General features: G+C 40.1%; 1 protein-coding gene across 1 annotated transcript in view; it reads left to right on the forward strand.

Annotated features, from left to right (window-relative positions):
- LOC127569033 (NEDD4 family-interacting protein 1) overlaps window positions 1-8,663 on the forward strand; it is a 44,567-nt gene extending 35,904 nt beyond the window's left edge. Inside the window, exons 7-8 of the mRNA XM_052013297.1 lie at window positions 6,937-7,042; window positions 7,977-8,663. Of these exons, the coding sequence (XP_051869257.1) occupies window positions 6,937-7,040 (104 nt within the window). The 3' untranslated portion in view covers window positions 7,041-7,042; window positions 7,977-8,663. The remainder of the gene's footprint in view (window positions 1-6,936; window positions 7,043-7,976) is intronic.
- The last annotated feature ends 18,138 nt before the right edge of the window (window positions 8,664-26,801 follow it).

Below are 26,801 nucleotides of genomic sequence, written 5' to 3' on the forward strand. Positions count from 1 at the left end.
TGGAGTGCAGGAAAGTTGAGAATTCTAAACAGATTTCACTGGATTATTTAAGAGTCAATAAAAGTCATTCAGCATGGGAATGCAATACATAGGTTGAATGCTCAACATAAGGTGGTAACAGTAAGTCCAGAGATCAATTTCCCAGAGAATAGTCTGTATTGAAGATCAAAATCAAGATACAAAATGATGTGGCTGACTGTGTAGGGAGTTAATGGAATATATTTGCAGAACTAAAGAACTAGATTAATTCCAGAATTGTCTGCCATAGGGTTCTGCTTGAAGCCATAAAGCACAGCATGAGTTATATTAGCAAACTGTTCCTGTTACTGTACTAATATTGAGCTTGGATTTTTGAAGTAGAGTTCTAAATACCGCCATGGCAGTTGGGATTTTAAATTAATTAAATACATTTGGAATTTTTTCAAAAATCTACTATCAGTAATGATGAATAAAATTATAGCATTTATATTTAAACCGATCTGGTTCATTAATGTTCTTTGGGGAAAGAAATCTGCCAACTTTGCCCAGTCTGGCTCCAGTCTGATTATTGTAGTTGACCCTGAAATGGCAAACGAGTTATGTTCAGTTCAGGGATGGACAAATTAGAGATGGAGAATAAATGGTGGCCTTGCCAATGATGTCTACATCCTCTGGGGGTGGGGGGGGAATAAACCTGCACAAAGATGCCCAAGTGGGATGAAATAATTTAGTCTGTGTCTCCTTTCAATGTCACTAATGTGTCTATGTGCCCCTACAGTTGGTAATTGGAAAGAAAGATTTCTAAAACTCCTTGGAAATATGAGGGTTTTGCATGCTTCAGATTGTGATGTTATTTCAGTTTTCAGTACATTTCAACTGCTATTGTGCATGTAGAACAACATTTTGAGCCACAGATATATCCCCATAAGTGACGTGATTAAACAAAGATGTGCATGTCAGATGCTAACTATTGCAGTTTGATGTCAGTGTTGAGCTGAGCATTACTTCCATTAAAATTTTATGTCTTCAGTATTGTCCTCCTGGTCTTAAATAACCTATTGCATTTTTTTAACATCATAATAAAAAATCTGGAGATTGATTGCTCTTCAGAAAGCTTTGTTGATACTGAGCATCTTTAATATTGTACAGTGGTTAAAATGAAATCATTTCTTGCTCTCAAAGGAGGCTACTTCCTTTGTTTCTGTAGTGGAAAGAGAACAAATTCTACAATTAAGTTTATGATGTTTCATAATACTATCTATTCAAAAAATACTGTAATAATTCTGTAAATTGGCAGTCATTCCAGATTGAGCTTGAACTTTTTGAATCCTTTAAATGAAAAACTCACCAAATGAAGTAAACTAAAATGAGCGTGACCAAACAATCTTGTGAAATAAATGAGAAACACAGATATATTACTCCAATAGACTCTCTCACCTCCCTTGAGTACTTTCAAGTATGGTTTACTATTTGTAATTGTGGAGTATATCATTGAAATATTTGGGGAGAACTTTGTTCCTGTGAACTTTGCCTCAAAGGTTTGTCAGAAGCTTGATTTTAAAAGAAAATTACAGGCTGGTCCAATAGCCAAGCAACTTTATCTAGAATGCTTCTCATTACATCTTCAGTCACTGATCTCTGGTGAATTAATTAAAGGAAGATGGGGTAGATATATTAGCAGTTGGTTTCAGATTATCTCCTTTATTGGCAAGGGGTTGCAGTGGTGTTTGTGTTGAAGCAGATACTGACATCTTGCTTCTGTTTATTATTCAATGACCACTGTTGGAAGCCCATCTATGTGGATATTGGGTCATGTTGGGATTTTGCTCAACTGTAATGTCCTCTTCTTTTGCAGCTGCATTTGAAATGATTTTAGCAACATTCAGATGCCCAGAGAGAGTCCATGGAATGTACCAAAGCTTAAATTGAGAAGGAGAAAGATCAATTTAATTATTCCTAATGATTTGTAGTTATATATTCCAGTAGCTTTTGTGTACATTGAGAACGTGGCAATAATTTTGTTTGCAAAAACCACATAGTAGCATCTAGTCTTGGCATGTGATGATGTTACTAAGCAGTTCTGACATCTGACTAAAACTTCGTGTTGGCAATATTGGTCTCCTGGAAAACAGTACTTTCTGACTTTAACTCTCAAAAATTCTGTGTCTGGCGGGGGGGGAAGGGGGTGGAGTACAAAATTATATTGAAGGTAACTGAAGGCTGCATTCATAGTCCTTGCACTTTCCTGGAGCATCTGATGTAAATGTCAAATTTTAAAAAATAAAAACATGTTCCAAACTAACTTTCAGGATCTACTAAAATACATTATCCTGTGCATGATTCCAAACATAGATTTTCAGAAGAGAAAAACATGGAAAATAATAAAAGCAGCTGAGTTGAAATTTCTAGTAATGAACAATTAATGGATGTGTAAGTGGGTTGCTGTTGCTAATCTTGCAAAGGATGAGTGCAAAGATGCAGTTGAATGCAAGTTACCAGAGGGCTAAGATTTCACAATCATTAAGTATGTTGAAGACTGATACTATTAAATCCTTGGGAATGGAGAGAATCAAAGGATATCAGATATGAATGATAAAGTGGCATTGCTGTTGATCGATGCTGTACACTATATGCCTCAGTGAGTGGCATTCCACTTGGTCTGCCAGCTGCCTTTACCTAGAGAGGCAACTTAGTTCCCAAAGTATCAACAGAAGGCCTTTGCAGGCCCGGTCCCTGGAAATTCACTGGCAGCCATGCCCCTGGGCTGACCAGATTTCAAAACTGTCAAAAGACTTTGTATATCTTCATCTCTGACATTCAGAAGTAATGAAAAATCACAACATGTCAAGAATTAAATCATAGAACACTAGAAAACATTGTAAAAACATTTTAAATAAATATGTGAATGCAGTGTACACTTTCTTGAAACAATTACCTGGAACTTGTACCTCTCCCTTTGAACTTTTCCTCTTCATTGAATGAATTTACTGAACCCAGGTCCAAGGAGAGTTTTAACATACACATTTCACAGTGTAATTGCTGGAAGTTGGTGCTCCACTGGACTCCACAAAGAGTCTGATGTCGGAGTTCAATTGGAATGATATTGAAAAGCATCCCTTAAAGTTCAGGATTCTGTGTTTGTGTGTGATCAGCCTTCTGAGGTGTTCTGAATTTTTGGCTTGGCCCACTGAACAAAGTTGTGCACCACTGATGAAGTTGAGCCATGATTTAATTGACCAGGCTACCGGGACATTTGGCCCACTTCCCTTATTTTTCTTTTTATTACAATTCTACTTTGCCTAAATTAAAAGGAAAGGAAAGAAATAATTCCTCCCAGTTAATTCACACCTTGAGTATTTCAAATAACCCTGCCAATTATCCAATTGCACCAACATCTTTTAATCTACTTCCATACCTAATGAGGTTTTTTCTAAAAGGGAAACAGCTTGCATTTATATAGCACATTTTATGACACCAGGCCAGCCCAAAGTTCTTTACAGCCAATGAGTACTTTTGAGGAGTATTCCCTGTTGTCATGGAAATGTGACAGCCAATTTGCGTACAGCAACTCCCACAAACCACAAAATGATAGACCAGTTTTATTATATTGATGGGGAGATAAGTATATTATTGGTACTAGATGGGTGGGCACCATGGTTGGCATGGACTTGTTGGCCAAAGGGCCTGTATCTGTGCTGTATGACTCTATATAAGCCAAGAAAAAAGAGACGTCTGCTGCTGTACTTTGTAAGTGCACAAGATATTTTAATATCACAAGCCTTTAGGTTAGTGTCTGACTTGAAAGATGCTAATCTCAAACTGTGTAACATGGCTATAGTACAACACCACTGTGTCAGCTTACAATTTTGTCTTCAAATCTTTTGGGCGGGTGTTTGAAGATGTAATCTACTCTGGAGACAAGAGAGTCACCAATTGAACTACGGAAGGTATTTAAGTATTTTACCTGCTGATGATTTTTTTTTCCTTGAAGATTGCTCTGCGTTTTCTGGGTTCTACTGATCTGATTGACTTTAATATTCTTGTTTCTGGTTATCTATCAAATTAATATTTCCCTGAGCTTTTGTGTTAGCTCAGTTGCTAGATTAAAGAGATAATTCTTATCACTATTTTCTTGAATTTAGCAAAATTCATTTCCTTTGAGTGTTAAGACCACAATTGTAGACACTGCACAGAGGATGCAGAGAGTCTGCAGAGAGAGATGGATAGGTTAAGTGAGTGGGCAAGGGTCTGGAAGATGGAGTACAATGTGATAAATGCAAGGTCCACTTTGGTAGGAAAAATAGAAGATCAGATTATTATTTAAATGGTGAAGGATTGCAGCATGCTGTTGTGCAGAGGAACTTGGGAGTGCTTGTGCATGAATCACAAAAGGTAAATTTGCAGGTGCAACAGGTTATAAAGAAGGCAAATGGAATGTTAACCTTCATTGCTAGAGGGATTGAATCTAAGAGCGGGGGGGTTATGCTGCAACTGTACAGGGTAATGGTGAGGCTGCACCTAGAGTACTACATGCAGTTCTGATCTCCTTACTTGAGAAAAGAGATACTAGCTTTGGAAGCAGTGCAGAGGTTCACCAGGTTGATTCCGGAAATGAGGGGGTTAGCCTATGAGGACAGATTGAGTCACCTGGGACTATACTCGTTGGAATTCAGAACAATGAGAGGGGATCTTATGGAAACATAAAATTATGAACGGGATAGATAACATAGAGGCAGGAAGCTTGTTTCCACTGGTAGGTGAGACTAGAACTAGGGAACATAGTCTCAAGATTCGGGGGAATATATTTATGACAGAGATGAGGAGGAATTACTTTTCCCAGAGAGTAGTGAATCTGTGGAATTCTCTGTGCGAGGAAGCAGTAGAGACTATCTCATTAAATATATTTCAGACACAGTCAGATAGATTTTTGCATAGTAGGGGAATTAAGAGTTATGGGGAAAAGGCAGGTAGGTGGATCTGAGTCCATGGCCAGATCAGCCATGATCTTATCGAATGGCGGAGCAGGCTCGATGGGCCAGATGGCCTACTCCTGCTCCTATTTTTTACGTTCTTGTGACAGCTTTCTAAGTGCGTTTCTAAAGTAGATTCTAAGACCCCGGTATTTCCTCTGGTGATTTATGCTCCATAGTTATGCTTTTGTCTTACCATTAATTTCTCCCACTCACTAAAAGATACAAACCTACCATTGTTCAAGCTCCCTTTTAGATCTGCTTGTGCTAATTCTATTGCCTCCTTGAATTTGGTTTCTCATTCTCTTTCAGTGCATAACAATGTAGTATTCATCAGTGATAAAAGTAATTTGCCATTTATCTGCCACTTTTGGATCCTAATTGCAGTTACATTCTCCATCCCTACTGAAACCATCATATTCAGATTCTACCACTAACTCTGTCTAACTACCCAATCTGCTGTTAGGGTAAAGCTTGATGATTTAACCCAGTACCAATTATCAGAGCTCTGTAATCTCAGTAAGGTAACTTACATCCATCTTTGTTGTAGCACCTGGCTCTAACTTCCATCTTGTTACAGTTGAAACCTTTATCCACAGTTATCTCTTCAAGCCTCCTCACTACTCCTCCTGTGAAATCCATCTTAACAGCTCATGTCCTGCCACCTGTTCTTGCTGATTTATATTGGCTGGCTAGCTGTCACTCAGTATTACATTTAAAATCCTCTTGTGATTCATTCCTTCCAAGGCCTGGTCCAACACTTTCTCTGTAACCATTCTCCAGGCCTAATCTCCTGTCAGATAATTTGCTATTCTGACTGATCTTTTTTAATCTCTGCTCCACTAGCATGAGAGCATTCATCTATTACATCTATTCTACAGAATACCCTTCTTAAATTCTTCCATTATAAATATTCTCAAATCTTATCTTGAGGAACAAACACTGGGCACGATTTCTAAATAGCTTGGTGTCTATTATTTATTCTGTTATTTCTTTTGTCTCTTCCCTTGGTCCTGTGAAGTGTTTTCTAAATTTTAAGTACGTACAAGTTGTTGCTCCACTCTCTGTTTTGTCTGCAGATTTTATAAGCTCTCAATGAATTAACGAACCAAAATACTGAACTATGTGGTACTTGTACCTCAGCTCAACCATTTACTTATCCTTTTTATTAATTGTCCCATCTGATCTTAAATTTACATTAATTTTTTGCTTGGTTAAAAGCTTACAGAGCACAAGGAAGCTATTTGTTACTAGTCTTTTATTTGGAACTTTGCCACCGTCCAAATAAATTGTCTTGTAGGACCTTCCATTATGAAGCTGATGTGCTTTATCAGGCAGAAATCTCCTAAATCCATGCCAGAACACAGACAATGGAAAAATCAGCGTGTCATGTCCTCTGAAACAGTATTTGTATTTAGACACATAAGAGTCAGAGAGTAACAGCATGGATACAGGACCATCAGCCCAACACGTCCATGCTGACCAAGATGCCCATATAAGCTAGTCCCATTTCCCTGTGTCTGATCTAGATTCTTCTAAACCTTTCCTATCCACATACCTGTCGAAATGTCTTTTAAATGTTTTTATTGTACCTGCCTCAAACACTTCCTCTGGCAGTTCATTCCATATACTCACCACCCTCTGCGTGAAGAAGTTTCCCCATTGTAGAATTAACTTTGTATTTGCATTTTGCATATCTGATATCTGTAAATACAGTTCATAGAATTTTCAGGAAAATTTGTTGCTTAAAGAAAATTGTGATCTTAGTATTTGCACATTAGTGCGAACAGTCTAATATTTTAATTGGATCTGCATTATATCAACATTACATCATGTCTTGTGTATAAATCAAAGACTTACTGGCTGAATAGTACAATATTGAGGGATTTGGCACCAATACATTGAATTATGCATGAAATAATGATGACATAGGTTTTGTTATTTTTTAAGAAAAAGAATGTGCTAATTTTTGTTGCCTATGTTACAGGATTTCTGCTTTTCCTTCGTGGATTCATTAATTATGCGAAAGTTCGGAAAATGCCAGATACTTTTGCTTCTCTGCCAAGGACTCGGGTCCTTTTCATCTATTAAGGGTAATGTTCTGTGGCTTATCGATATTCAGTAAAGATCTTGCATTATTATAATATACTTTTCAGGTTGCAAAACGGATACCTTTCTGTTGTATTGAAACTCGCATAGCAATTTTAAACTGAACATATGAAGAAAAGGAAACTGTGTATGTGCTAAACTTATGGTTGTTGAATAAATTTGAATAAAATCAACTTGGATTTCGATGGGTTTTTAACAAAAAGCTCAGCATTAGAAATCTTGCAAAGAACTCGGTCAAACAAAGGTACTTGGGATTTGCTTTCAGGTTGATGACAAAATGAAAGGTCGTCAAAATGAAACATTCAGATGTTGTCTGACCTGCTGAGTTCGACCACTGTTTTCTGTTTTTATTTTAGATTTCCAGGATCTGCAGTATTTTGCTTTTAAATTTCATTTTAAATTCCTGTTTCAGTGGTCTTGTAGATTATTAAATGCAGTTTGGTTTCCTTTTTAAATAATCCTTTTTATTTGGAAAGTTGAAACTTTGAAAAGAGGTTTTATCTGTTCACTGTTAAAACCTCTCAGTTCCTTCAGTTGCAGTAAGCTGTGTATTCTGTCCAATCTCCCTTTCAGGAATGAAATGAGCTTGGTTTTGATTTAAGGCAGCAGCAAGCATGAGATGCTGATTTTTCTTATATTAATGTGACTGTTGTGTTTGTGGTTTGAAGTTAAATGACATGTAGAATGATGCCAGCTTTAAGCTGAAACATCTGAGTACCAAGTGACTGGAAGGGGGGAGTTGTACATGATTCATCTATTCATAGTATTAGATTATTCATCCCTTGTTTTATATAGCATTGGAAACTTCCATGTCTGACAGTATTGCTGTAATCTTCTTGCAGTTTTTTTTTCCTGTTTTGCCTGAAAATAGAATGGTCTCATTATAGTTCGGAATTTTTCTTTTCTTCCCCACTGCAGATGGTTTCCTGGAGAGTGATTTCCTGCATCCGTAGGTTGAACAGCTCGTTCACTAGCAACTGACACCTGCAGGAAGTGGACACAATCGGGACACAAAAGGAGGGACGTGGGGGTGGGTTGGGCGGGAGAAAATTCGCTGCATTAAAAAGGAAAGTGAGGGCAGTGTTTCATATCTATGTTTTTAGATGTACAATTTTAATAGTGAATGCTGAAAACTTGTAATCATTAAACTGTTCTAGTGGCTTCTGTTGAAGTGCTACCGCAAAACTGGTCTGTGATGTACTAACAATGCCTTATTCATTTGTAGTCATTACCTAGCATGCACTTTGCCCTTATAGCCAATAGAGGGCAAAATTGCTTTACTATTCCCTCCAGGTTTTATCATCAGTGGGTTTAAAGAAAAGACAACATAGTGTAGAAATGATGCTGGTCATGATATGTTTAAAATAATGTACTTCTTGAAGCTTACTATCTCTGTAAAATGGTGAGATGATATGTTATTGTCTGCAGAATGGCTCTTCTGCATTTTAAGAACAGATTAATGCACTTTGTGCTTTCTGTCAAGAAGTATTGGACTGTACCTTTGGGTTTTATTATATTCTAAAATATATGACTGTAAATAAATCAGAAGATCTAATAAATGTGACTTCTATAGGCGCTTTCAGAATCAGTGCCCGTTCAGTGAAACAGACAAACTCTTTTACATTGGGTTCTATTCTTCCACATTTCACCATTCATTTACTTCTCTTCTTATCCTAATTTGTTCTTTGGTTTCTGTTTGCTAGATATTCCCACCTGTGGTCTTGGCAAATCCTGACAAGTTTCACTTTTATGTTGTAGCTGGATGTGCAAGATTCTGTCAAGTAGTGTGGCTGCCCCAGTTTGCTCCTTTGCATGAATTGACATGTTGGCTACAATTAGTCTTGAGATCCTTTTTCCACACTATACACAACTATAAAAGGAAAATCAGCATGAGGATCCTACTGACTGATCCACCATCACTAAGTGCATGTGTGAAGGCTTGTTGGTTTGACTTTTAGCAATGTTCACTGAGTGAAACTTCTTGTCAGCATTTATGTCGAGCATCTTGAAGTTATTATGACACAAGGGAAGACATTCAGCATCAAGGTTTGAGTAGGAAGAATGGGTACTTTGGACAAGAGTAAGGAGGAAGACCAGTGCCTGTTGAATCAGACCCATAACTCAAGACCTTCAGTTGGAATGAAATTGAGGTCAGTGTTCTGAAACATCACTGTCCTTGTTACTGCTTTAATATCTGTGTTAGACTGAGCAAATACTGTATCTGTTGAGAATGAAGACTGCCACGTGTGTGGTTGAGCTAAATTTCCCAGCACTCTTGAAGCTCTGGATTCTCACTTATTTTTCATTTATTTTTGATATATTAACTACTGTATTTGAATAAATGCAGCTTTGAAAATGCCAGTCACCTAGATGAGAGTGATGTCTGGTGTGCAGCTCTCATCTAATATTATCCTCTCCTGCACCTTTCACTGATTGGCTGATGGCATGTCAATACTTTTCTGCAGGTCCTGCCTTTACTGGCTCTGGGGAAGATGTGTTTACAGAACAAAAACAAAAATCCAAACCAGTGGTACTTCCATACCAACTACTGCATAATTTATGCTGCCTGTTGAAGCCTCTCCAGGGTTAACTTGAATCAGAATCAGGTTTATTATCACAGACATATGTCATGAAATTTATTGTTTTGTGGCAGCAGTACAGTGCAGGACATAAAGACATAAAAATTACTATAAGTTACAAAAAAAATAAATAGTGCAAAAGAGGGATAACAAGGTAGTGTTTGTGGACGGTTCAGAAATCTGATGGCAGAGGGGAAGAAGCTGTTCCTGAAACATTGAGTGTGGGTCTTCAGGCTCCTGTACCTCCTCCCCGATTGTAGTAACGAGAAGAGGGCATGTCCTGGGTGGTGAGGGTCCTTAGTGATTGATGCCGTCTTCTTGAGGCACTGCCTCTTGAAGATGTCCTCGATGGTGGGGAGGGTTGTGCCCGTGATGGAGCTGGCTGCGTCTACAACCCTCTGCAGCCTCTTTCGATGCTGCACATTGGAGCTTTGTTCGGCCACCTTCCTAGAAGTAAACTTCGATTATTAATACAATGCCTGCTGAACCCCTGTAAGAATCATAGTCAATGTGGTTTTTGTGTACTTTTAGCAATGAATTTAAACTAACACCAACATAATTACTTGAATGGCGAGAAAGCTTTTAATTCATAAGGTGTGGCAATACTTGGCAAAACAAATATCCTGGAGATTCCACATCTACTTCAGGCTGAGGAAATATACTAAAGCAGATCGGCATCAGATCTGCTTAACCCTTGTATTTTGGAGCTTGAGCATTAACTATTGATCCAGGAGGAAGTTTGTTCTTATTTGAGCAAGATCATGTTGTTACAAGCTTTCCATTTTAACATGATGACTGGTGACTTTAAAATCAAGTATTTCAACAGAGAAACTTGGGGCCCTGTTGAGACTCTTAAGCCAACAACGGTTTGGCATCCATCTACATTGTTGTAGGACATCTTTGACCTGTGCCTGCTGCCCATCAGCATCGAGGTGGTGAAAATGTTAACTTGATCTCACAAACCTTGGATGTGGAACAAGAAAAGCAAGGCCAACATGCTTTCCAGTTCTCTGATAGAGTAAACCCCTGCCGGTACAACGGTGTCCGGTCAGTGCAGAACTGATTTGCCTGCAATGTTCATTTATACGGTGTGCTAATATGCTCTTGCATGTGGAATATGCTTACTAAAGGTTCCAGAACCATGGTGGTGGCACACCACCTGGCAAGATGCCATCTTCAGAAATCTGCAAAGTTTGCGGAGGAAAATCAATGATGCCATTGCTGAAACATGCATGAGATAAATTCCATGGAAGGAAATCTCAGAAAATTACGTAACTGGATAATAGAAACCCTGCTTAAGATTTTTTTGTTAATCCCCGCCCTTTTGGTTGCACGATTAGATTAATCATAAATAAAAAAAATGAAAGGGTATAAAAGTATTGGAGAATTTTTTATTCTAGTTGTACTTTAGCATTACAGAACCAGCTATGTCTTGGGATGGTTTCAAATGCTGCTTTCATTGCTGTATGAGCCCAGTTGTGTTAATGGAGTTATTTGTTCTCTGGTTGTGCCCCTGTTCACCTATGGTTTCATGTTTTATTCTCTAGCCCAGGAGTTAAAACAATTTATGCTTATCTGGATAGCTAGGCAGAGGCCTATGTTATCAACCACCATGTAAACAGCGAGAGAAAGCTTTTACTTAACTGAGACGGAGTGATGAGAAGCACAAAGTGCACCTGGTAGGATAATGACAGTTTCTGTGGAAAGCAAAAAGCTTTATTAGAAGCATGTGTTTCTCTAAGTTGGAACGATAGAGTACCCTAAGCTGCTTATTTTAGTCTGTTAGCACTAGAAGAAAATACATTTGGACTGAAACTATAGCTAATTATTTAATCTGAGTACCAAAGTAAGAGGAGCCTGTTAAAATTATGTTGAGGTGGGGGTGCACCTTGGTGTGTGCAGTTTGTGTATAAGGACATGCTTTTACATTGAATACTTGGCTCCCCAAATTTGAATTTGACAACAAATGAAAAGGTCTGATTTAAACAAAGATTTAAGAACAAGTTGAGCCCTACTTTGCCTTGTTGATCCAAACAATTGCTGTTCTATACTAACTCTTCCTCATAAACATTTAAACAAAATGCAGCAGCTCATATGGTCCCTGGTGTATGCTTCTCCTTACCTCAGCTCCTGTTCCCAGCCCATTCCCTAAGACTCTTAGCTCCCCTACAGACCCAAAATCTATCTTGCCGTTGAATACATTTAGTGATTAAGCATCCTTCACTCTCTGGGAGAGAGAATTCATGACCTACAAAGAAGAAATTCCTTCACATTTCCGTATTATGTGGATGACTCTTATTCTAAAGCTGTGCCTCCTGGTTCTAGAAAATCCTGCCCAGTGGAAAGCATCTCAGCATCTACTTTGCCAAGTCCACTCAGAACCTTGTATGGCGTCAATAAGATTCACCTCTCTAAATTCCATAGAAAGGTTGGACCTTTCCTCATAAAACAACTCCTTCATATCAGGACAACCTTTTATCCCAGTTTGTCAATGTCTCCACTTCAAAAATTTGCATCTTGGTTTTCAAGTGCCTCTTAGCCCTAACTTGTTCTCTATAACCTCCCGCCTTCGAACCTCTGAGATCTCCACACTTCTCCAAATCTGGCTACGTGAGCATATTTCTTTGCTGCCTAGACGCTAAGCTCTGGACTTCCCATCTGAATCTGCTGAGAGACGCAAGACATTGCAGATGCTGGGATCTGGAGCAGAAACAAACTGCTGGAAGAACTCAGTGGGTCAGGCGGCATCTGTGGAGGTAAAGGGATGGCCAATGACTCTATTCGCATCTCCTCAAAGACTCTCCTTAAAACCTAATTTTGACCAAGATTTTACCTGTTGCTCTTCCGTAACGTAGTTTAGTACAGTTTACCAGGATAGAGATACTGTATACAAAATTTGCTCAGTTTTTGCATCGTATGAATTTGGATTATTGTGTGCTATTGAATGTGTGTGTGATTTTGGAATTATTCCTGTGGCTCCTCCAAAGTGGAGAAATGATTGCTGCTGTAGAAGTAGTGGAGCCCATAAGCTTGAAGCAGTAATTATGCTTAAAAACTGAGGCAATTAACTAATTAAATATATCGACAAAATATATGAGGTGTAAGTAGTTCTTAAATGTGATAAAAAATTAGTTCAGTTTTTTCTCACGGTTGAGTGAGCCTGTCCAGGTATAACCAGAAGCTTGCATATTCAGTCTCTTGTAGGTTTCCAGTTAATGGAGATGTTATAAGGGTATCATAAATATATGTGTGATTATGTTAGGGAGGGAAATTATGATTAATGTTCAGTGGTCAATATTGGATTTAGAGCTTTAGGTTATGTAGATGTTATAAACCTACTTATTTTCCCATTCTCCATTTCCTCTCAGAAAAATGATTACTAAAACATACATGGATAATGTGGTCGTCTGGGAAAGACAGTGGAGGGCACCAAACATCCTTGAAGAGTTGAAAGAGTAGGAGATATTGGGAAGAAAGTAGGTGGAATTGAAAAGTCAGTTTCAAATTTATGTGTTGTGAATTGAGTTGTTCTTTGTGGTAAATCAATAATTAATGACCCACATCAGACTGTAAGATGCCTTAAATCATGGAAACAGTAGCATAGTAAACCCAAGTTGTAGTATTTAATTGAATTCTAATCCCCCAGGTAAACATAGTTAATCCAGGTATATCACGCCTCAATGCATCTCTCAGGAATATGATGCCATAAAGACTAGGAGCTTAATATGATTGTTGCATTAATGAAAGAGACTATGATAAAAGGAATAATATTGTATTTAATTTCTTCATGAATCCTTTGAGTTTAACGATTGAGTTGCCAGCAAATAAAAAAGTAGGAAGGGCCTGCATTGGATCTTTGGGTCATCCTGAATTGTTTGATTGGTTCTTCCTGTCGGTACATGTTGCTTCTGATTTCAAAAGAGAAACAATGTTACCCTGGGGTGCTGCTGCTCTGAACATTAAATACGCTGTGGTGTTTTTCTGGGGGAAATGGCCCACTGAAGTTCAGACCTGTATCACACAAGATTAACCACTTGCCCAGGTAATGGAATGTGGCTCTTTAGGCACTGGGAAAATAGTAACAGCGAAAGCTGCAAATCCCACTGACTGAACAAGCACAAGGAGACCCCCAACAAGCGACAAGAAAATTAGGTAATAAGAAAGCTAATCAAGCCAGAATGCATGTTGGCTGTGAACTTAATCCATATTCAGTGTTAAATACTGTGCAGTTTCTTAATTCATTTGTTCATTGACCTCTCAGGAGATGGAGCAGAAAAAAATGCTCTTCAGTAGGTATAACATCCATAGATGTAAAAGATAGCTTGTATTTATAAAATAATTTTCACAATCTCTGGCTTTCCTATAGGACTTTGCCACTAATGAAATGTTATCATAGTGTAGCCATTGCTATAATGTAAGAAATATGGCAGCCAATTTGTGCTCAAGTTTGCATAAACAGCTAAATGATAACCACTTTCTAAGTTGAGGGATAAATAATGAGGATATATTGCAGAGTGATTCTCTGCACTTTAAACTAGTGCTTTTGGGTATTCTATGCCCACTTGGTATTGGTATTGGTTTATTATTGTCACTTGTACCGAGGTACAGTGAAAAGCTTGTCTTACAAACCAATCGTACAGGTCAATTCATTACACAGTGCAGTTACATTGAGTTAGTACAGAGTGCATTGATGTAGGACAGGTAAAAACAATAACAGTACAGAGCAAAGTGTCACAGCTACAGAGAAAGTGCAGTGCAATAAGGTGCAAGGTCACAACAAGGTAGATCGTGAGGTCATAGTTCATCTCATTGTATAAGGGAACCATTCAATAGTCTTATCACAGTGGGGTAGAAGCTGTCCTTAAGTCTGGTGGTATGTGCCCTCAGGCTCCTGTATCTTCTACCCGATGGAAGAGAAGAGAGAATGACCTGGGTGGGTGGCATTTTTGATTATGCTGGCTGCTTCACCAAGACAACGAGAGGTAAAGGCAAAGTCCAAGGAGGGGAGGCTGGTGTCCGTGATGCGCTGGGCTGTGTCCACAACTCTCTGCAGCTTCTTGCGGTCCTGGACAGAGCAGTTGCCATACCAAGCCATACTTGGTACGTTTACACTTGGTATGTTTGTTGATGATTGCACAGTGTTCAATTCCATTCACCATATACCCATGACAATAGAAGATAATGGGTGATCTGATGAATTATCTGTCTGAAGATGCTTAAAACCGCAAGATATAGGAGCAGAATTAGGCCACTCGGCCATCGAGTCTGCTCCGCCATTCAATCAGGGCTGATTTTTTTCCAACCCCATTCTCCTGCCTTCTTCCCATAACCCTTAACCACCTTACCAATCAAGAACCTATCAACCTCTGTCTTAAATACACCCAATGACTTGGCCTCCACAGCCGTCTGTGGCAACGAATTCCACAGATTCATCACCCTCTGAAGAAATTCTTCCTCATCTCAGTTTTAAAGGAACGTCCCTTTATTCTGAGGCTGTGCCCTCAGATCCTAGACTCTCCCACGGACGGAAACATCCTATCCATGTCCACTCTCTCCAAGCCTTTCGGTATCCAGTAGGTTTCAATGAGATCCCCCTCATTCTGAACTCCATTGAGTACAGGCCCGGAGACATCAAATACTCCTCATATATCAAGCCTTTCATTCCTGGGATCATTCTTGTGAATCTCCTCTGGACCGTCTCCAGGGTCAGCACATCTTTCCTTAGACATGGGGTCTAAAATTGCTCACAATATTCCACATGCGGTCTGACCAATGCCTTATAAATCCTCAGGCTATTATGCTTTTTATTTGCTTCATCTTTGCTATTATGTTTTAATCCTCTCAAAATGAATGCTAACATTGTATTTTCCTTCTTTACCACCAACTCAACCTGCAAATTAACCTTAAGGGAATCCTGAATTAGGACTCCCAAGTCCATTTGCATCTCTGATTTTTGAATTCTGCACCTTTATTCTTCCTACCAAAGTGCATAACCCCACACTTCCTTGCGCTGTATTCCATCTGCCACTTTGCCCACTCTCCCAACCTATCCAAGTGCTTCTGCAAACTCCCTGCCTCTACGACACTACCTGTCCACCTAGCTTGGTGCCATCTGCAGGTTAGGAGCTGTGGGCATGCTATGTTGGCGCCAGAAGAGTGGCGACACTTGCGGGCTGCTCCCCAGCACATTCTCAGTAACACAAAAAGACGCATTTCACTGTGTGTTTCGATGTTCATGTGACTAATAAATAAATAATATCTAAACCTGGCCACAATGTTCCTTCATCCAGATCAGTAATGTATAAAGTGAAAAACTGCCCAGACCTGCCCTATTTGCAAACATCTATGTAAGTGCAGCTGTCAGTTAACATCACATCAGTCTAAATCATCAAAGTGCTGGAAACAATCAGCAGGTCAGATATTCCATTTGTTCTACCCATTCCTCCCCCATCCTCTCTGCGACTAAAAACTAACTTGGTTTCTCTTTTTCCAAGTTTTGATGGTGGGTCTTTGACCCGAGATGTTAATTGTTTCTCTTTCTATAGATGCTCAGAATCAGATTTATTTTCACTGACTTATATGATGTGAAATTTGTTGTTTTGGGGGCAGCAGTACAGTGCAAAGACATAAAATTACTATAATTTGCAAAATAAAGTAGTAGTGCAAAAAAAAGGAATAACAAGGTACTGTTCATGGACCATTAAGAAATTTGATGGTGGAGGGGAAGAAGCTGTTCCTAAATCGTCGAGTGTGGGTCTTCAGGCTCCTTGATGGTAGTAACGAGAAGAGGGCATGTCCTGGATGGTGAGGGCCCTTAGTGATGGATGCCGCCGCCTTGAAGATGTCCTTGATGGTGAGACGGTTGTGCCTATGATAGAGCTGGCTGAGTCTGTAACCCTCTGGAGCCTCTTGCGATCCTGTGCATTGGAACCTCCATACCAGGCTGTGATGCAACAAGTCAGAGTGTTCTCCACTGTACGTCTATAGAAATTTATAAGCATCTTTGGTGACATACCATGGTGTTGCCCAACCTGCTGAGCATTTTCTCCCAGCTTTCCAGCATCTGTTATTTTTTTGTTTTTCATTAACTGAATGGTATGCAATAGGTTCAAGGGGCTGAGTGGTCTCCCCCTATTACTATGCTTATGTCAGCCTGGAACATATAAACAATGACCTGATAGGTTGTGAACCTGTGTGTGAACATAACTTGTCAGCTTTAGGTGGGGAGAAATGCAAAGGAAATTTTAATGCTATCAAGAGCCAGAAACGAAAACAGAAGAATGTTAGGAGTACAGAACAGGTCCTTCAGCACCTGAAAAGAGGACAGTTTAATGTTTCGGGTGGAGAAACATTCCTCCAAACCGGGTCATTAAAATTAGCGAACACAGCAACAGTGACCATTCACTACACATGGAGCACAGACCGGCTGCTGTGCGGGAGAGGCTTAAACACAGACAGACATTTTTGTAGAGGAGGTGAGCAAGATCTAGCCCCAGGTGCATATGGATGGCGTGGCCGGGTGGTTTTAAAGGAGCCTAGTGTTCCCAGGGCACAGTTCACCTGCTCGTTAAGCAATTTGTCTGCTTTCTTTCCTTTTCAGAAATTTGCTTGGCTGAGTGTAAGGTGATAGTTGGCACCTCTTCAGGGAAATGGTGGAAACCCACAGGAATTTCAGAGACAACAGGGAGGATAATGGAAGGGGAAGGAGAAATTTGTGAATGAATGAATGAAATCTTTATTGTAGGTTTGCCTACTGGAAGTGCTGACATATGAAGGTCCAGGGTTAACCCTTTACATGGCTTCAACTGAGTGCAGGAGAGGGACAAGCAACTTTTCCCATTTACTGACAAAAAAGCCACATCATATCTGAGGAAGATATAACAATTTTCACAAATCTATCGCCAGATTATCAAGATGAGATTTAACAATGTGAGTAATGAGCTCCAGGGCAAGTTTAATAGATGTTTAAAATATCAATATAAAGGGAAACGGAGATGAAAGAGAGGCAGCAGTATTTGGAAATCTTGTCTCCCTATCAATGCTTTAAAAATTTTCAGTTTAACACAACTTAACCTGAAACAGCTACTCAAGTTATAGAGACCTTGAAATCAGAAAGCAAATTAATACTTGCAAACTCCTAGGCCAGTTGCCATTTTATTTTATCTCCTAGTACAAATGGCAGAAAGCAAATTAGTGAAGACTTTTGTTTTCTTAAATATTTGATGGAAGGCAAAATTTATGACAAGGTGTGTACTATCTGGCTTAAAAGGTGGGGTAAATGGAGAGAAAGTGACCAGGATGATAGCGTGAGGACTCGCCCAACATGAGATGTTGAATGCATCTAATTGTCCCTTCTCCCTAGTAAGTTTTCCTCTCTCTGCAAGGGATGGATATTTGCCTCAATAGTCTTTTCCTTTTTACATATCTAATAGAACCTCTTACAGTCTGCTTCATGTTTCTCCAATATTCTACCATGCCTTTGTGTAACAAAGGCTCCCATAAGGGAGCCAAAGGAATGAGTATCAGCAGTAGGCTATTTAACTGCAAGGTGGCGTCATTGTATTTCCAAGCAGAAATCATTGGGTAGTATCAATAGCTCAAAGTGGACCTTATTTGTGATGGGAGTGGATTTCTGCTTCACTCCCATCACAGATAGCACATAGTGCAGCAACAGTGCATGGCGACAGAAGGGATGGATATTGGTTCCAGTGGCAGGGTCATCCATCAAGCCATCTGAAGCTATCCAAACAAAAATAAGGAGTATTCCCTCACACTCATTATTTAAGAAGTGAAGATAGTTGGGTGGACACACAAGAAACTGCAGATTCTGGACTCTGGAGCAACAAACAGTCTGCTGGAGGAACTCAGTGGGTCGAGCAGCATCTGTGCGAGGAAAGGAATTGTCGAGGTTTTGGGTCAAATCCCTGCATCAGGACTGAGAGTGGAGAAGCGAGGTGACCAGTAATAAAGAGAAGAAGGGGAGTGGCGAGAAAGGATTCCGAGGTGACTGGTGGACTGAGGAGGGGTGTGAGATGACAGGCAGGTAGTGCCAGGTAGGGGAGGTGAGCGGGGGTGGAGTTGGAAGACAGTGGCAGGTGATTGAGAGATGGAGGCAGACAGAGAGAGGAAAAAGTGGGGAGAAAACAGATGGAGCAAAGTGGGGGGGGGAGGGGAGTGTGAAGATAGGAGATGGCTGCTGGAGGGAGATAAGCAGGAACACAAAGCACTACCAGTGCTGGATTCTGATAAGTAAAGGGGGTGAGAATAGGAACCATTATTGGTATTGGTTTATTACTGTCACTTGTACTGAGGTACAGTGAGAAACTTGTCTTGCATACCAGTCGTACAGATCAATTCATTACACAGTGCAGTTACATTGAGTTAGTACAGAGTGCATTGACGTAGTACAGGTAAAAACAATAACAGTAAAGTGTTATTGGAGTACAGTTGGAGCCAGATTGGTGGTGGGGGGGGGGCGGGTGGAGATTGGTGGCAGGATGGTAGGGCAAAAGAGTTGTGCATTTAGTTAATAGCTGGCCATTGGTGATGCCAGTATATTGGTGGAGGAGTGAAAGGGAAACAGTGGTAGTAATTGCACTATTCCTGCTGGAGATGGCCATTACTTGGTAGTTGTGTGTGGCAAATGTTACTGAATGTTGTGCATGTCCTGCTGTGGTCTGGTATGGGCTGCTTCAATCGTTTTAGAACAGTTCCTCAGGATCAAGAATGACTTGCTTCCATGCTGGGTTTGTGGATTCCCAGTGTGGCTGATGAGGCCTATGAAACAACTACAGACTCTTCCACAGAAGGGGCAAGAGATGGCTGACTGTTGGGCAGGTGGGTGATTTATGAGGTGAAGCACTCCTTCTGCTAAACACAGGGCTTATGTGTGCTCCCAATGAATGGCCTGGAGGTTCTCAATGTCATCCCAAATGCTCCTCCTCAGCTTCGAATGGCCATGGGCCAGAGTTCCCAGAAGTAATTTGTACTTCTCCAAGGAAGCTCTGAGCATGTCCTTGAATCTTACTCTGTCTGCCTGACAATCTCCTTCCATGACAGAATTCAGAACAGAGTGCCTATTTCAGGAGTCTGATGTCGGGCATGCAAGCAATGTGGCCTACCCATTGTGCCTGAATGAGAGTAATTATGGCTTCAATATGGGAATGTTGGCCTGGGGAAGGACAGTGCTGGCAGTATGTTTCCAATGCTTTGAGTTGTCTGATATGGGTAGTCCAGGTCTCAGAAGCATATAGGAGGCCAGGGGTCACTGCAGTCATTATCTAATATCTTACTAATACTTTAAAGTAATCCACAGACTGCTCTCCTACTACCTTATGAGAGAAAAACAGCTGAAATGATGCAGGCAAGAAACCCAGCAAAACCTCTCATTGTTACCACATTCACTTCCTGTGTCAGGTCTGATAGTTGTCTTGAAACCCACCATCTTTTGCTGGGGCTTCATGGTCCCACACTACATTGAATGCTGCCTTGGTGTTCTCTCAGCTACTGTTACCTCCTTTATTACTAGCTTAGAGATAGGTCTGGGGTCAGGGCTAACCTGATTAAGATGCACGGAGATTCAACTGTGATGCTTTGTTTTCAGCACATATTAGCTATTTGCCATCCAGAGAGGGGTAAGGTCTTTCAGCACCAGCTCAGCTTGCAAGCAGCTTCCACAATTAGTAATGCGATAATAAACCAGTATTACTTTTTTATCAACTGAACGATAAATGTTGCCAAGACACCAGGGATGTCTCAAGTGTTCTGCACTGAAGAAATGCCTTGGGTGCCTTTATGTGAGAACAGAGAGGTCCTTGGTTTAATGTCTCACACAGAAGACAACCCTGCAACAATGCAGCACTCCTTCATCCTCACACTGAAGCACCAGTCTGGTTTTTTAGTGACTCATTGACAATTGAACCGCAGATGGTATGGCCGGTATGTTCTGTTTTAGAGCAACGCACTTTCAGACTCCATCCAGCCCGCAGGCCATTTTTCATGTGTGGGATCAAATCATAATGCTGATTGTTCAATCACAAGGATCATCAAAATGCTTAGCTGCTGTACGATATTGTCAGTTGTGTGATAGCACTCTTAATGTCTGAGTCAGAGGCTGTGGGTTCAAATTCAGTTCAAATAAGATCCACTCAAGGGACCCAAGCACATGATTTAGACTGGGTGTTTCACTGCAGACCTCAGAAAGTTGTGGCCTGCTGGAGATGCTATCTTTTGTATGAGACATTAAACCGAGGCTTTGTCCTTACAGGTAGCATAAAAGATCTCATGACACTACTCAAGGGTGGTTGGGTAAATTCTCCCAGTGTCTTGATCACTGTTTATCATTCAATCAGCTCCTAATACTGGCAACATTGCCCTTTCATTTCATTGCTGTTTGTGTGTACCAATTAGCTGTCACATTTCAAAACTACTTGGTTGGTTGTTAGGCACTTGGGATATCCTCAAATTAGAAAATCAACAAATCTTTTTTTATACAAGCACATTTTCCATGAGATGAGGAGCAGTTGATACTGACTAATGCTTACTGCCTTGCTGTCACTAACCTCTCCATTGCGGACAATATTTCATTCTGGTTTCAGAGAAGTCAGCTACAAAATCTTCAGGATTCACATCAGATTGTTGCCTTACAGTCATATTTAATTAAGATCAGGGGCAGAACAACAGTTAACCCTTTAAGTCAGCTCTTTGACAAAAAGCTTCTTTCAGGCCATTAATTAACAGTAAGCAACCTTTATATGTGAATCAGTGGCTCTGAACTATAGAATACCATATAATAAAATATAGTCCAGATAACTACCCACTTCTTAGTAGTTCTCCAGTGGACCACTGACTTCATTGATACCCTGGTCTTAGCATTAGATGGAGTGGGAGCAGCAAATTCTGCAGTAGTAAATACAAAGATTTCAATATCAATAGAAGGACAGGAACTGCAGAGGTGAGCAGTTATGGACCATGACCAAGGCCAGGGATTTATAGACCACAGTGGATGGTCAGGCCTCATTTAATCACCTTCTTGCCTGACTCCCATTTGATTGCCTAGCCAGCAGGAAGGATTCAAAGTGTAGAGCCAGGCAGCCTCAGTTAGCTTAGGACACTTGGGAATAGACCTTAGCAGTCAGTGAAAGGAGGGCTTTGTGTGGATCAAATGAGGGGCAGGGGGGTAGAACCTTTACGTTAATCCCTCCCATGCTTTATTCCTAATAGATAGAAAAGGGTTAAAATCAGGGCATATATTCAAGTCCCTGATTTCCCTCCACACACATGCATGCACAGGACAGGAAACTCGAGGCCCCTCTCCAAGTGGACTTACCACAGTTTCTTGAACAGATTGCCTTTTGTAATAGCATAATATCAGGATGTACCAGGGGATAAAAGCTGGCTTTGCAGTGAAGTGCTGTGAGTAGATTTGGAAGAGCCAGCGCTAATCGTCTGCTTCCCAGAGGCGTCTCCACTATAGTTCTGCATCAATGTAATGGAACTGTACTGCTCTCAATTTACCTCAAACCCTGATAAAGAACTAAACTTCACCACAAAGCAATATGAATTATAAAATTAAATATGTTTAATGAATAGTATTCAATATTCTAACAGCTGTGTTTGATTTCAAGGTCAAAAGCTAATCTTAATGTTTCAAAAACACATAAACTTAACACATAATTCATGTTGCTTAAAGCCCCAGATTAAGTTAAAATGTTCCAATTCATTCTTTGCTATCTGTTGTTTTAAGTATAACCCAGAGTGATTTCAGTAATACGTCACACAGCATAGCACAGTAATCTCCCTGTTTTACTTCCACTGAATAAAAATGAGAACCATGGCATTTGGATTCTGTGCTTAATTGATGTGACTGCTTTAAACTCAGAATAAAATCACATTTAGTTCTGCATCTTGAATATTTCATATTTAAGAGATCTTGGAATACCTGTCCAAAAAATTCTGAAGATAGTAGAATAGTTAGATAAGCTGGTTAAGAAGGCATCTGATCTTAACTGGCACATTTCAACAGAGTTCAAAATTGCCATCAATCCAACTTACCTCAAGCATCTCCAGGCAGCTGATCCCTTGTCTCAATCAATACTAGACACTCTCTGGCAACTCATCAATGGAAATCTTGACAATGAGTGCCAACAAGGCACTTAATCATAGGGTGACATTCCAGTTGCTCACTCAGCGTCAACCAGCATGGTCAGGTTGTGATCCGGATTAGAAATCCTAGCAATCATTCCATTTCCAACTTGGGAATGTTGAGCTGTGTTCTGGCTCCTGGACCCGAAGTGTTAACTGTTTCTCTTTCTACAGATGCTGCCTGACCTGCTGAGGATTTACAGCATTTTCAGATTCCAAGCATCTACTGTTATTTTGATTTTCATTTAATTTTGAACTCTATTGAAATATGCCATTTAAGATCAGTTGCCTTTTTAAACCACATTATCTAACCTACAATCTTCAGAGTTCATTATTTTTTTTGCACTGTTTATTTATTTTTGTAATTTATAGATTTTTATGTCTTTGTACTGTAATGCCACCACAAAACAACAAATTTCATGTCATATGTCAGTGATAATAAATCTGTTTCTGATTCTGTTTTTTGGACATGAATTCCAAGATCTCTTTGTTCCTCTACAATTCTTGAAATCCTACCATTATCATATACACATACAAATTTGGAGCGGGACATTTAATAATATCATGGCTAATTTCATTTCCGTCCTCCCGCACTAAAGTTTCACCCCTTCTATTCCCTTGCCTTGTTTTTCTTTCCTCAATACAATGCCTCGCAAATCTCTGGACTGAATTCCATTTGCTGCTTTTTGTATCCACTTAACCAATTCACTTATATCTTCATGTAGCCATGAATTTTCTTCATCACAATTAATTATGCTGTCAATTTTGATAACATCAGCTCTGTAGTTCATAATATCAACTCCAAATCATGTATAGATACTGCGAAAATGTATAAGCCTAGTACTCAGACCTGTGGAACCCCACTGCCTACAACCTTAAGGTCATTAAAATGCCCATTGACCATTACCTTTCTACCATTGAGCCAGCATTTAATCCAAAACCACCTTCCCCCTTGGGCCCCTTTCAGTCATGGAATTGTACAGCACAGAAGTAAGCCCTTCAGCCCATCACAACCATGCTGACCTTTTTGCCCATTTACACTAACCCCATTGGTCTACATTTGGACTGTATCCTTCTATGCCTTGCCTATTTAAATGTCTGTCTAAATGCCTCTTAAGCATAATAATTGAATCTGATTTCATCACCTCCTCTGGCAGTGCATTCCAGATATCAGCCACTCATAGTATAAAAAATCTTCCTTCCTTTCACCTTAAAACTATGCCCTCTTGTTGGTACCCCTACTGCGGGAAAAAGATTTTGATTATCTACCCCATCTATGTCTCTCATAATCTTATATATTTCTAATAGGTCATCCTTTAGCCTCCTTCGCTTCAGGGAAAACAAGCACAGGCTATCCAATCTCTCTCCATTACCAAAGTCCTCCAATCCAGGCAACATCCTGGTGAATGTCCTTAGCATTTTCTCCAATGCAATACGTTCTGGACTATTTACTTTCTTTCTGATCGATCTGCAAAGTTGAATGTTGTCAAAAACCTTGTAAAAATTCACATGGTCTGCATGAAATGCGGTACCCTAACCACTTGTCTTTATTAACTGAAGCCGAAAATTGAAAGCCAGGAAGGTCATTTTAGAACTATATAAGACATTGGTCAGGCCACAACTAGAGTACTGTGTACATTTCTAGTCATTCTACTGTAAGATAAGTTTTCTTTATTAGTCACATGTACATCAAAACACACAGTGAAATGCATCTTTTGCGTAGAGTGTGCTGCGGGCAGCACACAGTGTTGCCACACTTCCAGCGCCAACATAGCATGCCCACAATTTCTTAACCTATACGTCTTTGGAATGTGGGAGGAAACCGGAGAACCCGGAGGAAATCCCCACAGACACAGGGAGAATGTACAAACTCCTTACAGACAGCGGCCGGAAATGAACCTGGGTCACTGGCACTGTAATAGCGTCATGCTAACCGCTACATTACCGTACCTGCCCCAGGAAAAGTGTAAAAGAGATTTACAACACTGTTACCAGGGCTGGAGAGTTATAGTTATAAGGAAAAACTAGACTGGGAGGAGATTTAAATGAGGCATATAAAATTATGAGAGGCCTAGATAGGAAAAACAGAAAAAAAATCTTCCTCTTAGTAGAGAGATCTGTAACTAGGAGGCAGAGATTTAAGTTAAATGTAGAAAGTGCTGCTTCTTCTTGTCTCCATCCACCAGAATAGAGTGGATATCCATGAAATGTGACCAATATTTATACTTAAATCAACATCATGAAAACACAATATTTGGTATTTGTCCTGATACTGCATATGAGATACTGTCACGTGCAAATTTAATTCTGCACTCAATGCGGCAAATGAAAAAAAAAATCTGAAATAAAAACAGAAAATGCCATAAACACTCAGCAGGTCAGGCAGCATCTGTGGGAAGAGAAACAGTTAATGTTTCAGATCCTAGACCCTCCATCAGAACCATTCTGACTAAGTGCCTAGGACCTGAAGCAGATCCTTAAAATTTGGCTTAAAATCTATTTTAAAAAGTACAGAAGAAGTTTGAAATACCTCTATCCAGAAAGGTTCAGAAGAATATGGGCCAAACATGGGCAAATGGGACTTGCTTAGATGGGAATCTTGATCTGCGTTGGACCAGTTGGGCCGAAGGGCCTGTTTCCATGGTGTGTGACCCTGTGACTCTATGACTCTATGTAAATGGGAATCTTTTTTAATTATGTATAGCAACCCAAAAATGAGAGAGAATGGGGAGTTGGCCTGGGCTAGAAATTTGTCAGTAGTTTGGGGCGGCACAGTAGCGTAGCGGTTAGCGTAACGCTAATACCTTGCCAGCGATCGGGGTTCAATTCCGGCTGCTGTCTGTAAGGAGTTTGTACGTTCTCCCTGTGACTGCGTGGGTTTCCTCCAGGTGCTCCAGTTTCCTCCCACATTCCAAAGACGTATGGGTTAGTAGGTTAACATGGGTGTAATTGGGCAGTGTGGGCTTGTTGGGCTGGAAGGGCTTGTTACCGTGCTGTATAAATAAAGTTTTAAGGTTTTTTACTCAGTATCATATGGGATTGTGCAGTTCTGTACTAGATTGCTTTCACACTAGTGCATTGTAGGGCTTACTTAAGTTCAGGGTAGTTTCTATTCATTTGCAAAAGAAACAGTGCACTGAAAGAGTTCACAATACAATACTAGAGCCGAAAGCCCAGCTCCTGTTACCATGTCCCTATGCTTCCAATCATCCTGTGAAGGGGAACCAGCCTTCCATTACCTGCACTCTGGACGCAATTGAAATTCCCCAGGAAGAAAGTACTGTGTTGCAATTGTACCACCCATTCCACAATAAGGAAGTTACTAGCTTGTCCAAACTCTGTTCCTGAATGGTTGTTAGAAATGATGGTCCCAGGATAATGGCTTTCAAAAGCAATATGATGTATAGAAGTGGATAACACTACAGGGGTGATTATAACACTATCGGGGCAGATGAAATCAGTCCAGTTAGAATCCTGATCACTTTAATTTAATCTTCTAAGTGGTCAAAAAGCAGACTTCGTTAGTGAGTAATATCCTGAGGATTCCATTAATCTCATTTTCTGACATTGCCTTCAGGAAAAGGAAACATCTGTGGTAAGCAATTTTTTTGGAAGGGTGAGGTGGTAAGAAAGGGACTAGGATGAAGAAGAGAGCTCCCAAAAACAAACTGTTACTGAAGTACAAAACAAGCTGCTGGGTGAACTCAGCTGGTCAGGCAGCATCTGTGGAGGCAAAAGGAAAGTCAACATTTCAGGTTGAGGCCTTGCATCGGGACCGTGCATGTAAAGGGAATATAAGACATAAACATAGGAGCAGAATTAGGCCATTCAGCCCATCGAGTCTGCTCCGCCATTCAATCATGGTTGATTTATTTTTCCCTCTCAACCCCATTTTCCTGCCTTCTCCCTGTAACCTTTGATGCCCTTACTAATCAAGAACTTATCAACCTCTGCTTTAAATATACCCAATGACTTGGCCTCCACAGCCGTCTGTGGCAATGAATTCCACGGATTCACCACC

This window comes from Pristis pectinata, chromosome 4, assembly GCF_009764475.1.
Source record: "Pristis pectinata isolate sPriPec2 chromosome 4, sPriPec2.1.pri, whole genome shotgun sequence".
Classification (NCBI taxonomy): Eukaryota; Metazoa; Chordata; class Chondrichthyes; order Rhinopristiformes; family Pristidae; genus Pristis; species Pristis pectinata.